We start from the raw sequence: 23,508 nt of genomic DNA, 5'->3' as shown, positions 1-23,508 counted from the left end.
AGATATGATGTAGCAACTGAACAAGAAAATTAGATCCACACCTCTCACCATACATGAGAATAAAGTCCAAATGGTTAAAGACCAATCAAGTATGAAAGAAAAAAAAAGAAAGAAACCCTACAATAGTAGAAAAATCAGATAAATTCCCTTATAATCAGAACATGGGGAAAACTTTCTAAAAATGATTAGGAATGCAGATGCAACTAATGATAATGTTAAGTAAATTTGACTGCCTAAAGAGAAAAATCTTTTGCATTAACAAAAAGACTAAATACCATAAGCAAAGTCAAAGGATAAATGACAAACCAGAAGAAAATGTTTGAATAGATGTCATATACAAAGGGCTGATTTAACATGTTAAAAAAAAATCCTAAAAGCTAAAGGAAAAAAAACTGTCCCCACCATGAAGACCATGACCACAATGAAGTAGCAGAGACTAGAATTCGCTCCCATCTTAACTGAAAAAACAGACAAAACACTTGAAAGAATGGTTTTTAGACACTGAATCACAGGCAGCACAGCACGAGAGAAGCAAAACAAATGAAGCGATGCCTTTGATGGCCCCAGCTTTCTGCCTGGAGAGAGTTTCCAGGCCACAGAAGAGGGAGGAGGAACTCAGAGCCAGGCTGTCACCACTGAGTTGAGGAGACAGTTAGAATTTGGAGGAGGTTAGGGTGGGGCAGAGCACCACAGAGGAAGAAGTTGCTAGGGCAGGAGACGGCTGTGCAGCTAGAGAACTAAAGAGGACTCCTCTTGAGTCTTCAGCTAAGCTCTGGTAAGAACATGCATGTGAAGCAACCTCCTGAGGCCAGAGAAAGAACCACTGGAAAGGAGCAGATGGAACAATCCTCAGAGTTTACACAGCACTGGGAATAGTTTATTTCCCCCAAGCCTGAGTGGAGAAGCCTGAAATGTGGAATCTGGTAGAATATGAAGCTTTCATGACAGAAAGGAGGTCAGAGCTTGCTTAGGGATGGGAGTGAGGGAGGAAAAGGAGATGGATTACAAAGGATGCAAGGGAATCAGTATGTTCATTACATATGTTAAAGCTCAAAAATAGTATATTCTAAACAGGTACTGTTTATCCCATGTTGATTATTCCTCAGTATAAAACTATAAGGGAAAAAAACTTTTTGAAATATTCAGAAGAAGAGAAAAGAGACCAAAACCCCAATAGAAAAATTGGAATATAGGAGCAGACAATTTTTTTAAAAAAGAAAAATACTCTTAAACATATGAAAAGATGAATAATTTCATTTTTAAGAGAAATGCAACTCAGTGCTCTGTGGTAACCTAAATGGGATGGAAACCCAAAAAAGAAGGGATATATGTATACATATGGATGGTTCACTTTTCTGTACAGAAGAAACTAACACAATGTTTAAAGGAACTGTACTCCAATAAAAAGTAATTACCAAAACAAACACTGAAACAAAAGAGAGAAATGCAAAATGCTGATGCCATTTTTTTACTTCTCATATTGGCAGAAATTTAGGAGGTTTGCACCACACGCTTGAACTGATGAAGAAGCAGGCATTCTCAAACTTTTCAGTGGTTGACAGGGAAAAATGATACAATCCACTCAGTGGAAACGCAACATCTACCAAAACTGTGCAAGCATTTATTCTTTGTTCCAGCATTCTCACTTCTAGGGATTTACCCTAAAGATACACCTGCAAAGGTTTATTAAATGTGGCCTTACTGGTAATAGCAAAAATAAGGAACCATCTAGATGGCCATCCTTAGGAGCCTCATTGAATATGTCATTGAACATTGACATATTGATTATTATGTAACTCCAAAGTTGAATTCTAATAAAAATAAATGAAGTATGTTTTGAATTGATGACATAATTATAGAAAAAGAACTAAAGTATCTTTAAAGTACAGTAATCTGACCTTATCCTTAGGTGACACACTTTTAAGGACAAAAAGAACTGCAAGCAAATATTGAACTTCACTTCAAATGTTTGGCTTTGGTAGTGGACTTGGCATCATAACTCTAATTAAAATTTATACGAATTATAGGAAAGAGCAAAGGAATGAGTATTTGGGGAAATGAGGTTCTCTCTATGGGAGAAAGGAGATGTATATATGCAAAGGAAGAAACTTGGGGCCTGGTTTTGGAATAGGAGGTATTAGTATTTCAAAGGGGCTTCCCTGGTAGCTCAGCTGGTAATGCAGGAGACACTGGTTTGATTCCTGGGTCAGGAAGATCCCCTGGAGAAGGGATTGGCTACCTGCTCCAGTATTCATGGGCTTCCCTGGTGGCTCAGGCAGTAAAGAATCTGCCTACAATGAGGGAGACCTGGGCTTGATCCCTGGATTGGGAGGATCCCCTGGAGGAGAGGCATGGCAACCCACTCCAGTATTCTTGCCTGGAGAATCCCCATGGACAGAGGAGCCTGGCAGGCTACAGTCCATGGGGGTGCAAAGAGTCAGACACAACTGAGTGACTAAGCACAGCCCATACAGTATATCAAAACAAATTCTTTAAAAATATATATTTTCTAGTTATCTCCATTGGAAGGACATAGAAGCTAAGTGAACACACCTGTTTCTCAATGTTAAAAACTGTTCAGGGTCTGAGGTTTTATCCTGCTTGCAACCCAACAAACCAATCTGCCAGAGCTTCATGAATGCTAGCAGAATACAAGGAAGTTCTGGGTCAGCCAAGGACTCCATTATTCATAGAAACGGCAGTGGCTTCCCTGGTGACTCAGATAGTAAAGAATCTGCCTGCGATGTGGGAGGCGTGAGTTCGATCCCTGGATTGGGAAGATGCCCTAGAGGAGGGCATGGCAACCCACTCCAGTTTTCTTGCCTGGAGAATCCCCATGGACAGAGGAGCCTGGTGGGTTGCAGTCCATGGTGTCGCAGAGTCGAACACACCTGAGCCACTAAGCACAGAGTCACCATTTGTGCCAGCTGCCCAGCCCCAATTTCCACGGGCAATGTGAAAAGAACCAGGTGGTATCGGGACATGCAGGGGGTTCTATTACAGATGGACACTGAACTTAGGTAATCTGAATCTTATAGAATGCGAAGGCTATCTGGCATTTGCCCCAGAGAAAGACATTATCTTTACTATACTGGACAGGAAACAAACCTGTCCTTGGCTCTGGAGAAGGCATATCTTCTACGACTATTCACTAACTACATAAACATCTTTGTAAAGACCATCCAGAGCAAAGGGCAGTTACTGCATCATTCACAAGATGTACAGAAGCATAAGAGAACCAGCATCTAGATCTAAGTGTCTAAATATTATTCCACACTTAAAAAAAAGAAAGACTCCTTTGACAAATGGCTGATTATAAGTTTGGAGCAAGGAAGGTACAGGTGGGTCTGGCATATCCTATTATGTCAGAAAACAGGGAATCCTTAAAAATTGATGAAGACATTCTAAGGAACACGGGAGCTAGAACAATTTGAGCATCAAAGAGAATAGTTGTAGAGAGGATTATAATATATTATACATAAAAAGAACCTGCAAGACCATAGTAATCCTTAAAAGGGTGGTTGTGCCAGTTAGTAAGTGAAGGAGCAATGAAAGAATGAGAAAATAAATATGGATCATCAATGAATGCTGAAACATCTGGTTAAAAAGTCATTGAGGAATACAACACTGACAACACTCCAAAGTTTGTTCATTGATTATGAATAGGAATAATATTTACTTTTATAGAGGAGAGCTCTGACAAGCTTCACCTTAACCAAATGTTTAAACTTTACATCACCAAAGTTGAGGCAAATTGACATTATATGCCTCCCAATGCCATGCATTGAAAGCAATATCACCTATGTAGTATTCATATCAAAATGTTTAATCTGATGCCAGTCATGAGGAGACTATGAGATAAATGCAAATTGTGGACCATTCTACAAAATAACTGACTTGGACTCTTCATAAAAGTCAAGTCAAGGCCCCCACAAGAAAGACTGATAGTGTGTTCAAGATAAAATATTAAAGAGACATGACAACTGAATGCAACAATTGTTGATTGGCTTCTGTTTTTTTAAGCTACTGAAATATTACTGAACAGCTGGAAATTTGGAATATGGCCCATTTATTGATAATACTCATTGGTGTATCAGTAATATTGTGATAATAATATTGCAGTTATGAAAGAAAATGCCCTAAAGTATTAGAAATAAAACATCTGTCTGCAATTTATTTTCAAATGATTTGGAAAAACAGAGTATGAATGTCAGTTCAGTTCAGTCACTCAGTCGTGTCCGACTCTTTGCGACCCCATGAATTGCAGCACGCCAGGCCTCCCTGTCCATCACCATCTCCCGGAGTTCACTCAAACTCATGTCCATTGAGTCAGTGATGCCATCCAGCCATCTCATCCTCTGTCATCCCCTTCTCCTCCTGCCCCCAATCCCTCCCAGCATCAGAGTCTTTTCCAACGAGTCAATTCTTCTCATGAGGTGGCCAAAGCACTGGAGTTTCAGCTTTAGCATCATTCCTTCCAAAGAACACCCAGGGCTGATCTCCTTTAGAATGGACTGGTTGGATCTCCTTGTAGTCCAAGGGACTCTCAAAAGAGTCTTCTCCAACACCACAGTTCAAAAGCATCAATTCCTCAGCACTCAGCCTTCTTCACAGTCCAACTCTCCCATCCATACATGACCACTGGAAAAACCATAGCCTTGACTAGATGGACCTTTGTTGGCAAAGTAATGTCTCTGCTTTTCAATATGCTATGTGGAAAAATGCAAATTGATTCAATCTAAGCAAAAAGCATATGAATGTTCATTGCACTGGTCTTCCAACTTTTCTATAGGTTTGAAAGTGAAAACCTACAGTTGTATCCAACTCTTTGTGACCCCATGGACTGTAGTCTGCCAGGCTCCTCTGTCTATGGAATTCTCCAGGCAAGAATCCTGGAGTGGGTAGCCTATCCCTTCTCCAGGGGATCTTCCCAACCCAGGAATCGAAATGGTGTCTCCCACATTACAGGTGGACTCTTTACCACCTAAGCTAGAAAACAAGACAATAAATCACATTTCCTGGCCATTCTTTTCAGACTGTGATTCTAATCCCTTATGGACTTTCAACGTACCCATCTTTAGGATCATTTAAAGTTCTTCTTTGGAAGCATTTTCTGATTTCCTTATGATTTAAACATAGGATATCATCAAAAACTGTATGTGGAATGCTGCTGTACAAATGTCTTTGACCTAAGGTTGATAATAGCCTTAATCTTGTATCCAAGATCATTACTTTGTTTAAAATCTTGAATTTCTACACTATACACATTGAGATTATATCTTAACTGACTCTCAGATCCCTCTCCTGGCTCTGTATGTAACTGATACACATGGATATATCCAAATGTGGATTAATTTCTCATGTCTTTTCCATTATTGAAATTAAATATCCCTTATTTTTATCCATGCATATAGTTATCAAGATCTTATAGTTTATCCCATAATAACTAGAATTCCCAAAATAGCTCAGTGACAAGTGATACTTTCAAGTATAAAGATGTCACTGTCCATACCTGCTTTCCTTATTTATAAATTGTTAAACCTGTCCAGCCCTACCTTCTTCAGTTTTGGAGGCCCCTACTATTCACAGTCCTCTTGCCAGAGAGTTTTTGTTTTATGTTTTTAATACTATTCTTTACATCTTTTAAGTAGCCTACCCCCTCATCACTTTATCCCTTCATATCACTGGGAAATATCATGCAGACTTTTTGAATGATAAAACAGATTATGTATCATGTCTGTATGTCCTCATTCATATATGTCCCCCCAAATAAATATGAGCCAGATGTAATAATCTTAAATAAATCGTGCTGTCTTTCCCTTACAGAAAACATCTGTTTAAGTGTTCTAAATTCCATTTAGCCCACTGAGGTCAGTACACTGATGTTCTATGCAGCCATTGCCTTATTTCCTTTCAGGTTTCATCTCACTTCCTTAACTCTCATTTATGTGGACACATCATCTCTGTTTTAAACACTGCATTATGTCATTATTTATATTTGGGTCATGACAAACTAAAAGGTACTGAAAAAGGCACAGAGGTTTTGTAGCACTTCTGTCTACTTGATGGACATGAGTCTGAGTGAACTCCAGGAGCTGGTGATGGACAGGGAGGCCTGGCGTGCTGCAATTCATGGGGTCGCAAAGAGTCGGACACGACTGAGCAACTGAACTGAACTGAACTGTCTACTCCCAAATCCCACACAAGTGTGTGGCTCACCTCACTTTTATCTGTGTGATGCCCTCAAAGGTTCAATGAAAGTTGATACAATCCATTATTAAACTATACCACTGTCAGCAGTTGACACAATCACACAGAATCCAAGAGAGTGTTCAAAACACATTCCTGTATTCTATGACTGAGTTGTATCTTCCAACTCAAAAATTTAGGGGTGTCACCAGAGGTCTCAATGCCACTCAGTTGACTGCAGCTCTTCTGAAGAAGGGGTTACATGGCAGGGAGAGGAGTTGGTGGAACAGCCCTTCCCTATTTTGTTCTAAGGATTTACATTCAGAAAGGATCCAGATCTGGGCAAATGAAACTTGATCCACCTACCTATCATTCTATCTATCCATCACTTCACACATTTAATAAATATCAGGATGAAAAAGCTGGAATATCGGTTCAGTGACCTGGGAAATGGCAAAGGTGTATCAGTAGAGAATCAGATTAACAGGGTGTAAGTACTCCTGTTAAATGCCAGTGGAACAAAAGTGGGAAGAGACGAGACAGGGCAGAGCCTGGAGGGCCAGAGTTAAGAGCCAATTCCTGAGAAAGTGACCAGGACCCCTGGTCTTATGGGAGGCTTAAAACCAAACAAGATCCCCACCCCACCCCCCACCCCTACACTGGTTAGGAAGATGGAACAGGAGCCAAGTGATAGAGGGTTTTAGAAGCATTCTTAATGATAACACAGGAATTGCTTTACAATGCTGTATTAGTTTCTGCTGTACAACAACGAGAATCAGCTATATGTATATATAGTGAAAGATGCTCAGTCGTGTCCGACTCTTTGCGACCCCATGGACTATACAGTCCATGGAATTCTCTAGGCCTTTCCCTTCTCGAGGGGATCTTCCCAACCCAGGGATCAAACCTAGAACTCCCGCATTGCAGATGGAATCTTCACCATCTGAGCCACAAGGGAAGCCCTATGTATATATAATTTGTTGTTAAGTGAATGATGTGCATGACAAAAAGTCAGAAGTGTTAAATTGTTATAACCTTGTCATCGAGCCCTCACAGTGTCTGGAAGAGTGTAAAAAACAGGTACAGATCATTGGCAGAAAGAACACAATCTTACCTGAGTTCAATCATAAACATATTTAAGGTTCAGATAGTACAAAACACTAATTACCTATGTTACATGGGCCAGTGTGTACTCAGAAGTCCTATTTCTCTTCCTCAGTCCTCACTTATTCCAAATTTCTCCTGCTGAGGAACGCATCATTCTGGTGTCTTCTGTGGTCAAGGATTTTGCAGTCTGTTTTTGGCTCTATTTTCTGGTGCAATAGTGGTCCCTCAAATTTTTCATAAAGAAGCACCTTACTCAGCAAACAAAACTCTTCAGATTATTAATAATAACTTCAATCTATCTTTAGACTAAAAGATCCTCCTAAATGATGAGAAACTGAAAGAAGACTGAAGAAAGCTTATCTCTCTGGGTAGAGAGTAAAGAGTAGATCAAGATGCTTCTGTAATTTTTAAAACTCTAGACATCCTATATATATATTGTTCTGGGATGTAGAAAGACAAAATCATGTCTGATATGTCAAAGGCAGTCAATTACTAAGACTCCACTCCATGCTTTCACCCACGTTGTTATCTTTTTCCTTAGGCAGAGTATCCACACACAGTCACCACCTCAGAACTGCCAGGGGAGAGCAGGGCTGGCACGAACAACTGAAGCAACCAGGCATGTTAGAGAAGGAAAGAGTTTGGAAATTCTCCAGACACTCACAATCCACTTTACTTTTCTGTTCAGTGTTGAATTCCACTGTGCAGCATCCTTGCCAGGTCCTGAAAGCTCTGTTGATAAACTCCCTCAATGACAAAGAGCCTCCTCACTATGGTGAGTCTTTTTTTATATTGCACTAAATGCTATGGTGCACCGCTCCAATTCCTCTCCTCTCTGCACCCTCTCTGCCCCTTTTAGGATGGAGGCACCCCTTCCTGATCCCACTGGGAATGTCAACAGGTGAGCCTTTCAGTTGCATCTCACTTGAGGAACTGTCCTCAGCTGAAGAGAGTCACTGTGCCCAACATGACACCTCTTTTCTAGGTTGAACTGATACCAGGATACAAAGGTTTTTTCCCTTTTGCCTCAACTCAGGACACTGTCTCACATCAAGCCCATGGAATAGGCTGAGGCTTTTGTTGAGGTGGTATAACAGTTCAGCTTTTCACTCTGCCCAGTCCTGCTCCCTTCACTCTCCCTATGGTTGTTGATTCTAAGAACACTTCCCTATAAATCTCCTACATGGAGATCTCCATCTCATCTCAGAGGCAGTTTCTCAAGGAACCCAACTTGTGGTATAAAGTATAAATCTACTTCGGTATTAGAAAAGTCTACTTGTCCTAATTCTGACCTCAGAAGCTGTACTGGATAAAACAATCTCTGCCCTGCATGATGGTCTTTTGGACCTTTGAAGTTATTAAGTGCCTGAGGGAGTTTGTGAGATGGAAGAGGCACCAGAGAATGCCATAGAGTGTGGTGTCTTGGAAACCATGCCTGCCTCAGAGCTGCCAAGCACAGCTAGAGATATTCCGACCCATGGGACTAGTTGTTCCATAAACAATTTCCCATAACCAATCTTAAAAACACTCTGTATTAGTTTTCTATTATGCAAATAGTTCCTGCATAAAAAATACCACAAACTTAGTGGCCTTAAACAACACCCACTTATTGCTCACCATACCCACAGGTCACAAGTCCAGGAGGGCTCCACTAGATTCTCTACTTAGGGTCTCACAAAGGCAAAATCAGTTTCAGCGGGGCTAAGATTTTATCTGCAGGATCTGAGGAAAAACCCTCTCCCAATTTGGTTCAGGTTGTTGGCAGGATTTAGTTTTCTGTAGTTGTAGAAATCTCCATTTCTTTGCAGGCAGGCAGGCATGGACCACTTTCTGCTTTTAGAGGCCTTTCTCATATAGCCCTCTCCATCTCCAAATTGGTGAAGTCCTGTATATTCTTCTCATGCCAATCTCTCTAACTCCCTCTTCTGCTACCAGCCAGAGAAGGCTTTTTGCTTCAAAGGGCAAACAAGTAGCTCTAGATATAGCTCACTTTAAGAAAATATTACACATGTAAAATCCAGACTTATAATGAAAACACAACTGAATAGTGATCTATAACATCATAGGCTTTTCACAAAATTTAAAATTGGAAGGAAAAGTTATCTAACCCTTTCAAACAAAAGATTAATTAGTAAAAACTTAAAGTGAAATAGTAATTACCCAAAATAGTTACAAAATAACTTCTGTATATAACAGATTTATAATGAGATTTCTTTAAAAAGTAGGTTACCATGTATCCTTAAATGATACAGTGTTTCAAAATGACATGTATATCTGAGAATGGAAGTCTAAAAAACATAATAATAGAAAATTTTCACTTGCAGAATGCCAATTTCAAATTATCCTTTTTATATATTTATAGTTGAATACATCGATTCTAAAAGTAATATATATTTGCTATTTTACATTCTGAAAAAAGTACAGAAAGCATAAAGGAGAAGATAAAAGTCACTCAATTCTAATTCCAGATGTAACCATTTTTAAGATTTGGTGAATATGCATTCAATTTCCTAACTGAATGTCATTAACCATTCTATTTAAATTTCATTTTAATAAATACACATTAGTTCACTGTATGAATAGACTTTAACCTACTTAAGTTACACTAATTTTGGATATCTATACTTTTAATATATTTGCTGTGGTAACATAGTATGATGAACATTATGATCTTCATTTTTTATCATTTCCTTGGGATTAATTTCTGAATTAAAAGATATGAACATTTTCAGATTCTTGAAACTCTTGGACTCAAGGCCACTAGGCAGAGTGTAGGGCAGAACTGAGGTACCTTACTCAAAACAGAAGGATTAAGTAGAAGTCAATGTATGTTAAGAGATGAGATCTTCATTATTCACCTCTTCATTCACTTGGCTCCCAAAACACCGGCAGCCAGGATTCAAGACACTGATCCAACAGAAAAATCCTGCAGATAATGACATTTGGAAATCCTACAATGAAAAGCTAAGCCCCATTTAATAATTCTACGTCTTAAAATTAATCTATTACTCTTTATATCTGTAATCTGCAATCAGTAGTATCTTTCAACTCAAACTACATTTTTCAGCGTGTTCTCCATTTATCCACAATTATAATATCGTGCAGAATACTTTACTGCCCTAAAAATCTTCTGTGCTCTGCCTATTTATTCCCTCCTCAGGCAGTCACCAATCTTTTTACTGTCTCCATAATTTTGCCTTTTCCAGAATGCCATATGTTGGAATCATAATGTATTTTGCCTTTTCAGATTAGCTTCTCTCACTTAGGCTTCCTGTATGTCTTTTCATGGCTTGACAGCTCATTTATTTTTCACACTAGATATTATTCCATTGTCTGGATGTACCCTGTTTGTTTTTCCTTTCACCTACTGAAGAACATCTTGGTTGCTTCCCAGTGTTGGCAATTATGAATAAGGTTTCTATAAACATCCTTGTTCCAAGTTTTTGTGTGAACAAGTTTTCAACTCATTTGGTAAATACCAAGGAATGTGACTGCTGGGTTGTGTAGTAAAAGTAGGTTTAATTCTGTATGAAACTGCTGAAGTATTTTTCCAAAGTGGCTGTACCATTTTGTATTCCCATAAGCAGTGAACAAACACTCATGTTGCTCCGCATCCTCACCAGCATAGTGTTGCCAGTGTTTGTGTTTTAGACATTCCAACAGATGTGTAGCCGTATCTCATTGTGTTAATTTGCAGTTCCCTAATTAGGACTTCCCTGGTGGCTCAGATGGTAAAGAGTCTGCCTGCAATGTGGGAAGCCAGGGTTCCATCCCTGGGTTGGGAAGATCCCCTGGGGAATGAAATGGCAACCCACTCCAGCATTCTTGTCTGGAGAATTCCACGGACAGAACAGCCTGATGAGCTACAGTCCATGGGGTCACAAAGAGTTGGAGGTGACAGAGCTCCTAATATGCACAATGGCATATGATGTGGAACGTCTTTTCATACCTTGCTTGACAACTAAATTTCTTCTTTGGTGAGGTGTCTGTTCAGGTCTTTTGCCCATCTTTAAAAATCAGTTTGTTTCTTTTCTTATGTTGATTTTAAGAGTTCTTTGTATATTTTGAACAACAATCTTTTTTCAGATGTCTTTTGCAAACATTTTCTCCCAGTGTTGGCCTTTTTTCCCTCATTATCTTGACAGCACCTTTGCAGAGGAGTTTTTAATTTTAATGAAGTCCACTTTATCAACTATTTCTCTCATAGATTGCTTTTTGGTGTTATATTTAAAAAGTCATTACATGCCCAAGGTCATCTAGATTTTCTCCTAGACACTATATTCTAATGTCAAGTGTATTTTTAAAGCAAATGGACTCCAAAAAGAGAATAAAGGGTCTATACTAGGCAGGGCAGCCACTATTTTTTATTTATCGTTGTATCTCCAAAGACTAAAATTCAGTTTGGCACATGTCAAGTAATAACGTATACGATGACCTGGATGAATGAATGTAACTGGTCTTTTTAGTCAGAATGTAAACTCCCACCAATAACGGTTACCCAACTCGCTTCCCTTACTCGCTTTCTGGCCTCCCTCGGAGCAGTTCATGCCTCCGAGCCCCTCAGCGGCCCCTCTACTCTTCCTGTTCTTGGCCCTCCAAGCTGCAGGTGGTAGCCTCTTGGGGGCGGTGCGTGGACACGGATGTCCCTCGCCTGGGACAGCCTTGCGATCCGAGAAGGAAGACTGAAGAGCACTAGGCGGCGAAAGAGCGCAGCTTCGGGCGCGGGGCTGGAGACGCTCGACGGCTGGCCGCGGGCGCTCGGGACCCTGCTGAGAGCTCGATCAAGCGGGAGGGGAGAGGGGCCCAGACGGGGAAGCGGGGCGCCCCGGACTTGGTCAGCCCCAGGTGGGGTGGCGGCCGACAGAGCGCCCATCTGCCCGGGTCCTCCGGCGCAGGGGCGGTCCGGCCGCGGGCCCTGGGGTTTCCGAGATCCGCGCAGCTTGGCCCGAGGGCGAAGGAGAGGGAGGGCGCTCGCTAACACCTCAGCCCTTCAGTCCCAGGTTCTTTCGCAACGGAAGCGGGCAGCCTTTTCCTTCAGCTCTCGGTTTCCCGGCGGCGGCCCGAGCCGTGCCCCAGGCAGGCGGCGCCTCGAGCGCCCCGGGAGAGACCTCGCCGACCTCTGCGCCTAATACCTGCTGTGCGCCTTTGCAGCGATTGTTTGCAGTGGGCATGTTTCAGGTGGGCAGGGCCAGCATCCCCAAACCTGCCGCCCACAGCCTGGAGGACCTGGACTCTGTGCAGCGCGTCCTCTTACACAGGTCAGTGCTGGGCCGGGGTATTCGGCGAAAGACCTCCCTTCGTTCCCGGGGAGGATGGCGAGGGGAGGGGCGACCTTTCCTTCCGGGGTCTTGCCGGGAACGTCTCTTTTGGGATTCTTCTCCGTGCGGTCCTCCGGATGGGAGTTGAGTCCTAGCCTCCACCCCTTCCAGAATCGGGTGCCTCGGATTCACCCGATTTGGTCGCGGGGAGTCTACCTCCGCGCGGGACCTGGTTATTCACTTCACTGCAAAATACATCACTTTCTTACTATACACGGGGGGGAAAAGCCAAGCTGCTCTTTCAACACCTCTAAACTTTCTCCAGGATTAAAAAAAAAAAAAAAAGAGCTGAGAGTTTTGTTTGGATTTTGGTTGTGATCTGAATTAGAAGGAGCTACTTTTTAACGATTCTAAATTCTACGTGCCACCACCACAGACCCATATAGATTCACGGATGCGCGTCCACACACATAACTGCACAAAAGAAACGTGAGCTCGTCTCAGAAGGGTGAGAATCCCAACTTGCCGGTAAACTGCTAATGTAGTCATTTACTTTGTCTAACCTTAAACTTTATATAAAATGGACTAACAAACATTAAATCCCATGGTAACGGTAAGCGGTTTATGGAAGAAAAAGTAAGAATTCACATGGAGAGCAAATTCTCTTTCCATTCTAAGATTAAGAGAGAATGGTTGAAAGGCCAGGCAGCTAATGCTGCTTTAGTTCTAGGAAAGCCTGGACTTGGTAAGACATAATGTGGGGAAAACTCTTTTAGAAATATATCAAAAGTATCTCTTGAATACATTTGTAGGGAGAAAGTGTAAGTGGCGCTTAGTAAGTAACTGTCAGGGGGAGGCTTATGTGAGTTCTCTCATCTGCAAACGTTTCATGTGACCCTTTTAAGTCTTTGTACAAAACCATATGAGCTGTAGAAATCCTGTTCTGTTAGAAGTGTGAGTAAAGAAGAAAGACTTCGTGCAAGGAAGAAATCGGGTCTCTTCGATTTTAAAACTGTCTTCTGAAACCTGCAATTTTCCACGGTTGGTTTTCTTCTCTTCTTCCCCCTGGAGAGCCCCTGCCATAAACAATAAAATATTATCAAATGAGCAACTAAAAGGGGATTCTGCTAAATTCCCAAAGACAATTCTCCCTGCATTTGATAAAATTACAGTCCAGGAATAAGCCCCCAAAGTATTAACTAGAAATTCATTCACAGCATGACTTTGATAAAGTCAGGAGGACTGTTTGTTTTAAATGCTTAAAACTCTGATGCAACAGAATTCCTTCATGTTTTAAATGTCAGGTGCCAAAAAATTCCAAACTGACTAACACTACAGGCTTTCGGATCCAAAGCACAAACCTGTCTGAATGAACCGGGACAAAAGAGCATGTTTAAACTATAGCCATCAAAACTGAGATGATTATTTCAGAAGTAAGTAGTGGAGTGTTTCTGGAATAAACCTGCTCAGTATATGAAAAGCTACTTTATCTGAATTACAAATAACTGCTCCCACATGCTATAGGAACCAATGGGATCTGAAACTGTAAGTGTCTTTGTCAATATGATGGCTAATAATTCTCTATTTTTAACATTCTCTGAAAATCTTTCTGCTTTTGCAATACATTATTTTTGTTTTCAAACAGATTTATTTAAAAATTTCAGACATCTATAGATGTTTCTATTTCATTTAATGAAGATAGATTTTCACACAAGTTTATGTATAATCAAATGTCTTTTGCTAGTATATGCAAAGATTTGTTGAGACATAATATAATAGAAATTAGAGAAGTCAGATAACCTTTAAATTACACTCATTTATCATCACAGTTCTCAAGCTCTAGACCAGTGCATGGCCTTTGTTTTTACATCAGTCTTACAAAATTTTTATGTTTTTCCTTTAAAACATCCCTTGTAAGATAGCCACAAAATTTGAGCAGTTGCATTAAAGAAACCAGTAGCCATGAGCCATAGAAAATTTATAGACAAGAGAAAATAGAAGACTATTCTATTTTTACATCTTAAAGGATGATTCTTCTGAGTGTTTATTTTTTAATTACTTGTATATTTTCCATTGTAAATATGGTTTTCAAAATGTAAAGCGTTAAATTGCTATGCTTTTGAAAAAGATACTTCAGCCAAACAAAGACTGAAGCAAAGTGCCAAATTTTTCTCTGCATGAGGTGTTAGCTTCAAAATATGTCAGTATTAAAATGAAACAATAGCTCGGCAAAAAATATTCAGCTATTCTGTTTTTTGATAAAAAGTTACATACAGGTTGTTTGAGTCAGGGACTCAAAGCTTCATTATTGCATTTCTCAGGTATTTTACTTAAATAAAATCAATAAATATTTGTGTCAATCTTGATTATAGGAAGTACCCAAATAATATTAGCACTCAAATTTTGCAGATTTTTAAAAAATGTGTGCACAAGGTTACTCCAATTTACTCATTCCCTTGGAGTCCTATTCTGTTACATACTACATAGTTGTGGGACTTGGCAAGACAACCTGTCTATACTTTCCTGTTCATTCTGTAATATATCCACCTTACAGAGTGGTGGGTAAACTTCAGGTGATATTTAAATGCTCTATAAAATGAAAGTTCTATGAAATAAAAAGAATTCTGTTTACAAGTAATCCCTAAGAAATTAAAACAAAACACAAAAGGATACCTATTTCTAAACACTCTGAGAAAATTCAGCTAAGTGACTTTTGTCCAAAGCCTAAAGGCTAATGTATTATTCTGGTCCAGGCTAGAGTGCCAGTATTTTGATGCTTCAAAGGAAGTGAGCTAAATGTGAATCTCTGAAAATGTTTGATGACCTAAATTGGCAATAGCAAAATAAGCATCTTTAAAATACTTCAACTATCCAGAAGTCTCAGGGGTAAAGGATGTCCCATTAGATAATAATCCTGATGAATAAAATATCCTCTTAAATTCAAAAAGTAAAAACTAAAATCAGTAAGATCAAAGCTCTTTGAAAATACAGTATATATCACACACTGCTCTATTTCCTAACATGTAAGACATTAAATTGCAAAGTTTATCTCATTTAGTTCTTAGCAACCCTGTATAGTTGGCAGGGATTATTATTGCTGTCTTCAGATGAAGAAATTGATTGTGTTCACAGTCAGTTGGTTATTAGTCCCAGAATCAGGATGAGAACCTGGCTCCCCTAACTGGGGAATGCATGGCGCTTATGGATTATCAAGCATTTTCATAGTTGTTATTATTGTAGTGTTTGACAGATAGCGACTTTCTAAAGATATTACTGAGGGTACTTGACGCTCATTTAGAAGCTATGGTTTTTGTAAATCTCATGTGTTTCCCACTTTTTTCTTCATCAGCAGATTGTCAGGCATTAAGAATTTTTGCTGCTGTGTATTCCTGTTTTGATTGTCAGCTACTGATCTATGGCAGTAGAACAGTTCACCAAATTTGTTAGAATTTGTAAATGAAAATATGAAATGAGAATAGTAGGAGTAAGTGAACTGGGTTTTGGGTTCAGCTTTGTGCCATCTACTTTAGTTAGCTTTATGCTCACTTCTAGATTCTCTTCTATATTCCATTATTGTTCAGATGCAGTATGCATGATCTTAGAACAAATTCCATGCATTCTTATAGGTAGTTCAATTTTTATACAGGAAAGTGAAATTTTCCATCATAATGCAATTCTATAAACATGAGATTGCTGAAATGTTATGTATTATGAATCTATCCCAAATTTGAAAAATTCCACATTATGTAGTCTCAGGTTTTAAAATGCTATTTTGCCGAGTCTACCAGTTAATTATTCATGATTTTAAAATGACTGTGGTTGTCAGTATTACTATATAGCTCATGAATTACTATTTCCATCTTCACAATTAAGGCAATATTAATTAGTTCCTAATAGACCTCTGTTACATGAGTTTTTATCTTGCAATTAAAATTTTTTTAATGGACATGACCTCCTGTGGCCCTATTTTCATTTAGTTCTCATTGCTAGCTTATATTACTATTTAGGAAAGAGCTCTTGAACCTGCTAAAGATACTAAATATTTAATTATGGTCTTATCTGGTGTATTTTATGTCAGTATTGTATTGTTTGCCTAGTTGAGATGGTAATCAATGGAATAAGGACCTGATGTCTCATGTATTAAACTAAACATATTTGGGCCTCAGAAGATGGCTGGCTATTTGTAGTGGAACAGAAAATAAGAATATACCTAGGCCTGGGAGTTCCCTGTAGCCTACTGGTTAGGATTTTGGGCTTCACTTCTATGGCCCAGAGTTCAGCTCCTGGTCAGGAAACTGAGACCAGGCAAGCCTCCAAGTGCAGCCAAAAAAAAAAAAAGAACCTAAATCTTTTGAGTCTTTCTGCAAAGTCAGTATTCTTACAAAGTCCTTGAAAATTCTTTTCCATTCTTCATCCTCTCCAATACATCTAATGGTATCAAATATTAATTTAGTTAAATATGATATATAAAGTTAGAAATCTGGAAATCAGATTACCCTCAAATTTTAAATAAGAATTTTAAAGGATTGCTATTATTTCTTCTTCTGTGAAAGATCAGGCAAAGGGAAAACTTTTTCTGGGGAGGGGGAGGAATTTTGTTCATTAAACTTATGGAAATTAAGTTGACATAACTCAAATACTTACCTAGTGTGAAAGAACTTTTCCTAAAGATATACTTTTATGTGACACTTCTTGCCCTGGTTCAACCTTATGTAAGATAGAAGACTGAAAAAAAAAAAAAGTCATGTCTTCTAGGAATTGTCATTTGGTAGCAAATATAGATGTATTCCTACATAATTTAGATACTAGGCAGACTGGCAGTTAATTAGAACTTTATGTGATATGTTATAAAGGGAAGGTGGAAAGAGGAATTCTTACTAAGGTAGGAAAAGAGCCTGGGGAGACTTCTTGCAAAAAGTACAACTCGAAATTGGATCTTGAAGGAAAATGTAGTGTTTTGGATAAGCAGCATTCCATAGTGAGAGATCTGTGTGAGTAAATGATCTACAGAAGAGTTAAAAAAAATCTGACACTTTACGTGTTAGGTATTTTACATGCATTGACTCATTGGATTCAACAGTCCTGTGAAATAGGTACCGATATCCTAACTCACAGGTAGGAAAAGTAAAGTGTGGAGAGATTTTTCACTCAAGATTAAACCCATGATTGTTTCTAAGGCAGGGAGAGTTCTGCTGCCAGGCTCAAAACTAGGAGGTGGGAATGGGTTCCTGTTTAGGAGATGGTCAGTGGGCCTGTAAGTAGGAAGCATAGAACCAAAGGAAGGCTAAGGGCAGTTTTTCCCAAGTTTGCCTTTAACTTGAGGATCACTAGGGCTACTTTTCAAAACAGAGCTTTTCAGGCTCCTCCCCTGGAGATCCTGATCTTGTTGAAGTGGGGTAGGATCCTAAAGCTGTATGTTTAACAAGCATCTCAGTTAAGATGTGTCAATTAGTTAAGTTCGACAGTTTGATTAACTTGATTAATGTATAGTAGGAAATAAAGTCTCTAATTCCATATTAGTGCTCAGTTATTTGTAGAACTGGAAGGTATTGTTTTTAGAGACTCCACAATTTGGATTTTATTCTCTGTTTAATGGGGTGGCATTGTGACTTATGAGCAGGGTATGAAATTATCAGATGCTTATAGAAAAAAATGAAGTGTTATTTATAGTAGAAAATGTGTGCATGCATGCTAAGGGACTTAAATCATGTCTGACTCTTTGCAACCTATGGACTATAGCCTGCCACGTCCTCTGTCCATGGGATTCTCCAGGCAAGAATACTGAAGTGGGTTGCCATTTCCTCCTCCAGGGTATGTTCCCAACCCAGGGATCGAACCTGTGTCTCTTATGTCTCCTGCATTAGTAGGTGGGTTCTTTACCACTAGCGCCTTTGTTAAAATTTAAAATGTCTTTTTTTTTTTTTTTTAATTTCCAATAAGGTGCTTTTAAAATGAGGAAAGTCTAACTTTATTAAAGAGGCACTGAAAGCATTTTAATTTTAGAATGGAATCTTAGGGATTGTGGTGAGAATATGTATGTTTTAAGATGAAACACAATATAACTATTATAGCAGTTCCACCTTTTAATAGTATCTCTAATTTTAAAAGTAATACACCTTTATTTGGGTGGGGGGTACTCAATATTGATGGAAATATGTTTCTTTTCTTTCTGGACTCCACTCTCTTGAGGCTTCTGACTCCATTACTTTCCCCATCACTTTTACCTGGCAAGACTGTCTTCTAACTACTAGAGAAAATAAACACCATCACGTGGAGACTGCCTTAGCCTCCTGAGTGCCACTGGCAAGTCAGCATCCACACCTGCACCCTCCTCTGGGTACCAGCTTCAGAGACGAGGTGTTGAGCAAGGTCATATCTCTCCATCTGTTCCTTAGGTGCCATCTCTTTCTGTCATCATCCCTTTACCCATTTATCCCTTTATGAACTAGTCCCCTGTTTTCTAATATTTGTGGTATGTGGACTTCTCTTTTCAGGAAAGACTTACAGATTTCCAGGGATGACAAACTTTACTCTAATTTAAAATAAGCAGGTATAAGCTCTGTGTTTTACAGCTCTTTCATAAGATAAAAACAATTTATAAATTAATACAAATAAACTGCAAAACGAAATTCAATAGCTAGTTAACAATTATTAAAAAGCAAATTTAGAAATCAATACGAATAAAACCATTCAGATCAGATCAGATCAGATCAGTCGCTTAGTGGTGTCCGACTCTTTGGGACCCCATGAATCGCAGCACGCCAGGCCTCCCTGTCCATCACCAACTCCCAGAGTTCACTCAGACTCACGTCCATCGAGTCAGTGATGCCATCCAGCCATCTCATCCTCTGTCGTCCCCTTCTCCTCCTGCCCCCAATCCCTCACAGCATCAGAGTCTTTTCCAATAAGTCAGCTCTTTGCATGAGGTGGCCAAAGTACTGGAGTTTCAGCTTTAGCATCATTCCTTCCAAAGAAATCCCAGGGCTGATCTCCTTCAGAATGGACTGGTTGGATCTCCTTGCAGTCCAAGGGACTCTCAAGAGTCTTCTCCAACACCACAGTTCAAAAGCATCAATTCTTTGGCGCTCAGCCTTTTTCACAGTCCAACTCTCACATCCATACATGACCACTGGAAAAACCATAGCCTTGACTAGACGAACCTTTGTTGGCAAAGTAATGTATCTGCTTTTGAATATGCTATCTAGGTTGGTCATAACTTTCCTTCCAAGGAGCAAGCGTCTAACCCTAACCCTAAAACCATTAAACTTAGGATATTCAAATATACATAATTTAATGTGACAAATGAAACTACATTGCAGCTTGAAAGTTTAAATATTTAATGGCTACTGCCCAGGTTCTTTTGGGCAATATATATGCATATATCTCTCTGGGCTATGGGATGACTCATCTTTCACTACTCTTCACTGTTTGGAACATACTATTCTGTAATGACAAGATAAGTTAAGCCTTCCTCTAAGAAATCTGCTGTGGCCCTACATGTCCCAAGTTTGTTTTCCTTTGGGTATTCCATTAGAACTCTGTATTTACCACAGTACACTATATGTTATGAATTGCACATTCATCTTTCAGTCTCTACCATCTACCCATATAGTTTAAGTTGAATCTCCAGCCCTCATCCATTGAGATCATAAAATAACATTAAGATCTTTTAAAAAAATTTAACAGCTATAATAGGAACATTTTCCCATGCATTGCTTTTGAAAACATTTCTATTAACATCATAATATTGATCATACTTTATATATAAAGACATTTAACTTTTACCCTTTTGCTGAACATTAAGCTTGCTTTCAGCTTTTTATTTTTATAAGTTTTATAAATTTTATTTGCAGCTCTTATTTTCTCAGAATAGATCTCTAATACTGAATTACTCATCTCTAATGGAAAAGACTCTGATGCTGGGAGGGATTGGGGGCAGGAGGAGAAGGGGACGACAGAGGATGAGATGGCTGGATGGTATCACCGACTCAATGGACATGAGTTTGGGTAAGCTCTGGGAATTGGTGATGGACAGGGAGGCCTGGCTTGCAGTGATTCATGGGGTCACAAAGAGTCGGATACGACTCAGCGACTGAACTGAACTGAACTGAATAGCTGAATTACTGGGTGCTGAGGAGTAAATATAATCTAATGGTTAATGACTTCGCTGTTGTTGGCTTTGTTTCCTGCTACCCGTGTGACCATAAACAAGATGAATAACACCTCTCTAAGCTTCAGTTTCCTTATTTTTGTATAGAGAAATTTAGTTCATGTATGTTCATATACCCATGAATAGAACAAGTAATTAGAGCAATGGCCGAATCTAAATAAGTGCTATTATTTTGTACATTCCAAAAATAGTTGGTGCAAGTATTCGCAAAAGACAGGTAAATTTTACCTGTGTACACTTCCGACTTCGGTGATGAAAACACTTCATCAAATTATAAAATTTTCAGCTAGAAAATGAACACGCAGTTGATTTCACAATATTGGCACCAATTTGAAGCACCTCTACAACATCTGCTTGGAAGAACTGTGAAAATATTTACTTCTGTGAAACAATAAGAAAACCAAAGAAATAATGGCGCATATTTACATTAACACCTACATGGCATTGCTTAAAAGCGTCCATTCCAAGCACGTACAGAGAGGTAGAAGGTAGTTTTCCTTTACTCTAGGGAAACCCAGGCGGAGCCCATCTAAGGTTTTGGACAGGCTTTCGGCGTAGCAACAAAGTGCAAACTGCAAGAAAAATAAAAAAAAACCCAGTGGGCCTCCACTAGTTTTAGCAAGTTAAGCTGTTCCAAATGAGTGTCTTTCGGGGAGCCTAAGTGGTTAAGTTTTAGCTTCTTCCATTCTTCCCGGATGTCCTAGAAATTTTAGTTCATTGGCTCTTTTCAGTGGATCTCAGTTCTCTCCAAGAAGCTTCCCCGTCTCCCTGGCAACCTGAGCTGCCACCAATTGCAGCTGAGGATTGGTGGTCACGTGGCCCCACTCGCTTCCCGAGAGGAGGCAACATGGCGGCGCCGGCAAGCAGTAGATGCGGGGTTTGAATTACTCTGCTTTTAGCAGCGGCATCCCTGCTGATGGCGTCTCTGCCGTTGTGCGGTTCGGTTCGGAGCCCAGAGGGACTCCCTGGAGAGCCTTCATCACAAGAAGATCGTCAGGATTATGATCCTGAAGATCCGGTCAGCGGCTCGGGTTCATACTCCCCTACGAGTACAGACTCTAAGTAAGGTTCTCGAAGAGGGACAATTAAATCCATCCTTTCTGTCCCGAAAGTGTACACGTGGGCTGGGGAGACTTCGAGAGTGTTGGCGTGGTAGAGAATAAGTGTTTGAGGTTCTATAATAAGTGGGGGTTATTTGCACCAGGTTTCAGCTGTGCGATGTGAGCCGAAATGACTGTTACTGTACATTCTTTGTTATTGTAGGTTTTAAGGAGGAGGGTCTCTTTGGTGAGTTTAGTATCAGAGTATAATCGGCTAGAGTGTTCACAAAATTCTGTTCTGTCGCAGTGTCTTCTTGCTTTGGTGTCATGATCTTTGTGACTTTAATCTCAATAGTATTTAGAGTGAAGGGACACCTTCTAAGTTTGGTCAGCTATTTAAGTTATGTAGGTTTTTCTGCCGTTATAAAACTGAATAGATGTATAAAAGAAAGTAGATCAACCCTAGCCTCACCAAAGAGAACAAGCTCTCAACTTTTTTGGGGGTGTTTCTGCTTTATTTTAGCTTTCAGGGGGATGGTATTTCTGCTGTATTTTCCTATGAACTTCCATGGTTTTCTTGTTTTCTGTTTTGTGTCATAATGTAATTTTTAAATACAGAGTATCTCAAGTATTATTTCTACTTTCTTATCCCTAAAAATGATGCAAAGTTATTTTTGTTCACAGTACCCAATGCTGCTTCAGTTTTGAAGGCATTTATCCCTTGCTGCTATGGATTGAGAACTTTTTGGAAAGGTCAATTAAAGTAATTAGTGTTTGCTTGAAACAACTAGCTGTGAAACTGTTCTGGTGCCAAAGCATCAATCAGTGACTGCCATATATAGTCATTCTTAGAATGACATTTTATATGTATTTTAAAATAACAGGAGTCTTTAATGTGTATTTAGGAGTATCAGTTACTTGGCAGTTATTTTCACCCATAGGTATGTAAAACATTTTTATCATTATCTTTAAAAAGTAGGAGGAGAAAACCATCACTACTGGCTGCTTAAATGTGTTCTAGAGGCTTAATGAGGACAGATTATATTCTGGAAGACTTGAGCAAATTAAAGAATATCAAATACTTTGTGTAATCTTCTACTGTGGTCATTTAAAAAATAATTTAGAAATTCACGGCTGTCAAGCCAGGCGGCTTGAAGGGAAGTGTGGATTATGTGGAACCTTCTTTGGTCTTGCTGTTGGAGCCATAGACAATGTGAGATTCAAACTCTTGGTTTCTCTACATCTTAGAATCACACACTTTTAGTCCAGAGAGCATCTATAATCTTTTTAAGGTCACACAGTTGAGTGCTGTCAGTGGAGAAATTTAGGAGACCTGTTTTCAAAGGGGGTGTTTTGATTTTGATGAATAAATAAATGAGCTAGCCCTGTTACCTGGAAAGTGAGCAAGCTAAGGACCTTGTGTCAGAAAATGTGTTATTTCAAAGCATTTTGTGATTCAGAGAGTTGGACGGGACTGGAGCGACTTAGCATGCATGTATGCATTAGAGAAGGAAATGGCAACCCACTCCAGTATTCTTGCCTGGAGAATCCCAGGGACAGAGGAGCCTGGTGGGCTGCTGTCTACGGAGTCGCACAGAGTCGGACATGACTGAAGCGACTTAGCAGCAGCAATGTGATTCTGAATACATGTATATATGTATTATATTTTAGTTTTTTCTTTAATGGCCTTTAAATTTTCTGTATCAGTCATTTCCTGGTCACTCCATATGTCCCAGTATCTTTA

At 39.5% G+C, this 23,508-nt stretch overlaps 1 protein-coding gene across 4 annotated transcripts in view; it reads left to right on the top strand.

Moving 5' to 3' along the window:
* Positions 1-12,449: 12,449 nt before the first annotated feature.
* Positions 12,450-23,508, top strand: part of INTU (inturned planar cell polarity protein) — a 92,023-nt gene continuing 80,964 nt past the window's right edge. For 3 of the 4 annotated variants that reach the window (XM_070769137.1, XM_070769140.1, XM_070769138.1), the window contains exon 1: positions 21,537-21,786. In XM_070769137.1, the coding sequence (XP_070625238.1) occupies positions 21,641-21,786 (146 nt within the window). In that variant the 5' untranslated portion in view covers positions 21,537-21,640. Of the gene's footprint in view, positions 12,555-21,536; positions 21,787-23,508 lie in introns of those variants that run through there. The other variant, XM_070769141.1, reaches the window with a different exon arrangement.

This window comes from Bos indicus, chromosome 17 (genome assembly GCF_029378745.1).
Source record: "Bos indicus isolate NIAB-ARS_2022 breed Sahiwal x Tharparkar chromosome 17, NIAB-ARS_B.indTharparkar_mat_pri_1.0, whole genome shotgun sequence".
Lineage (NCBI taxonomy): Eukaryota > Metazoa > Chordata > Mammalia > Artiodactyla > Bovidae > Bos > Bos indicus.
Note: the sequence above shows the minus strand (reverse complement) of the source record. Positions and strands in the feature narration are given on the sequence as shown.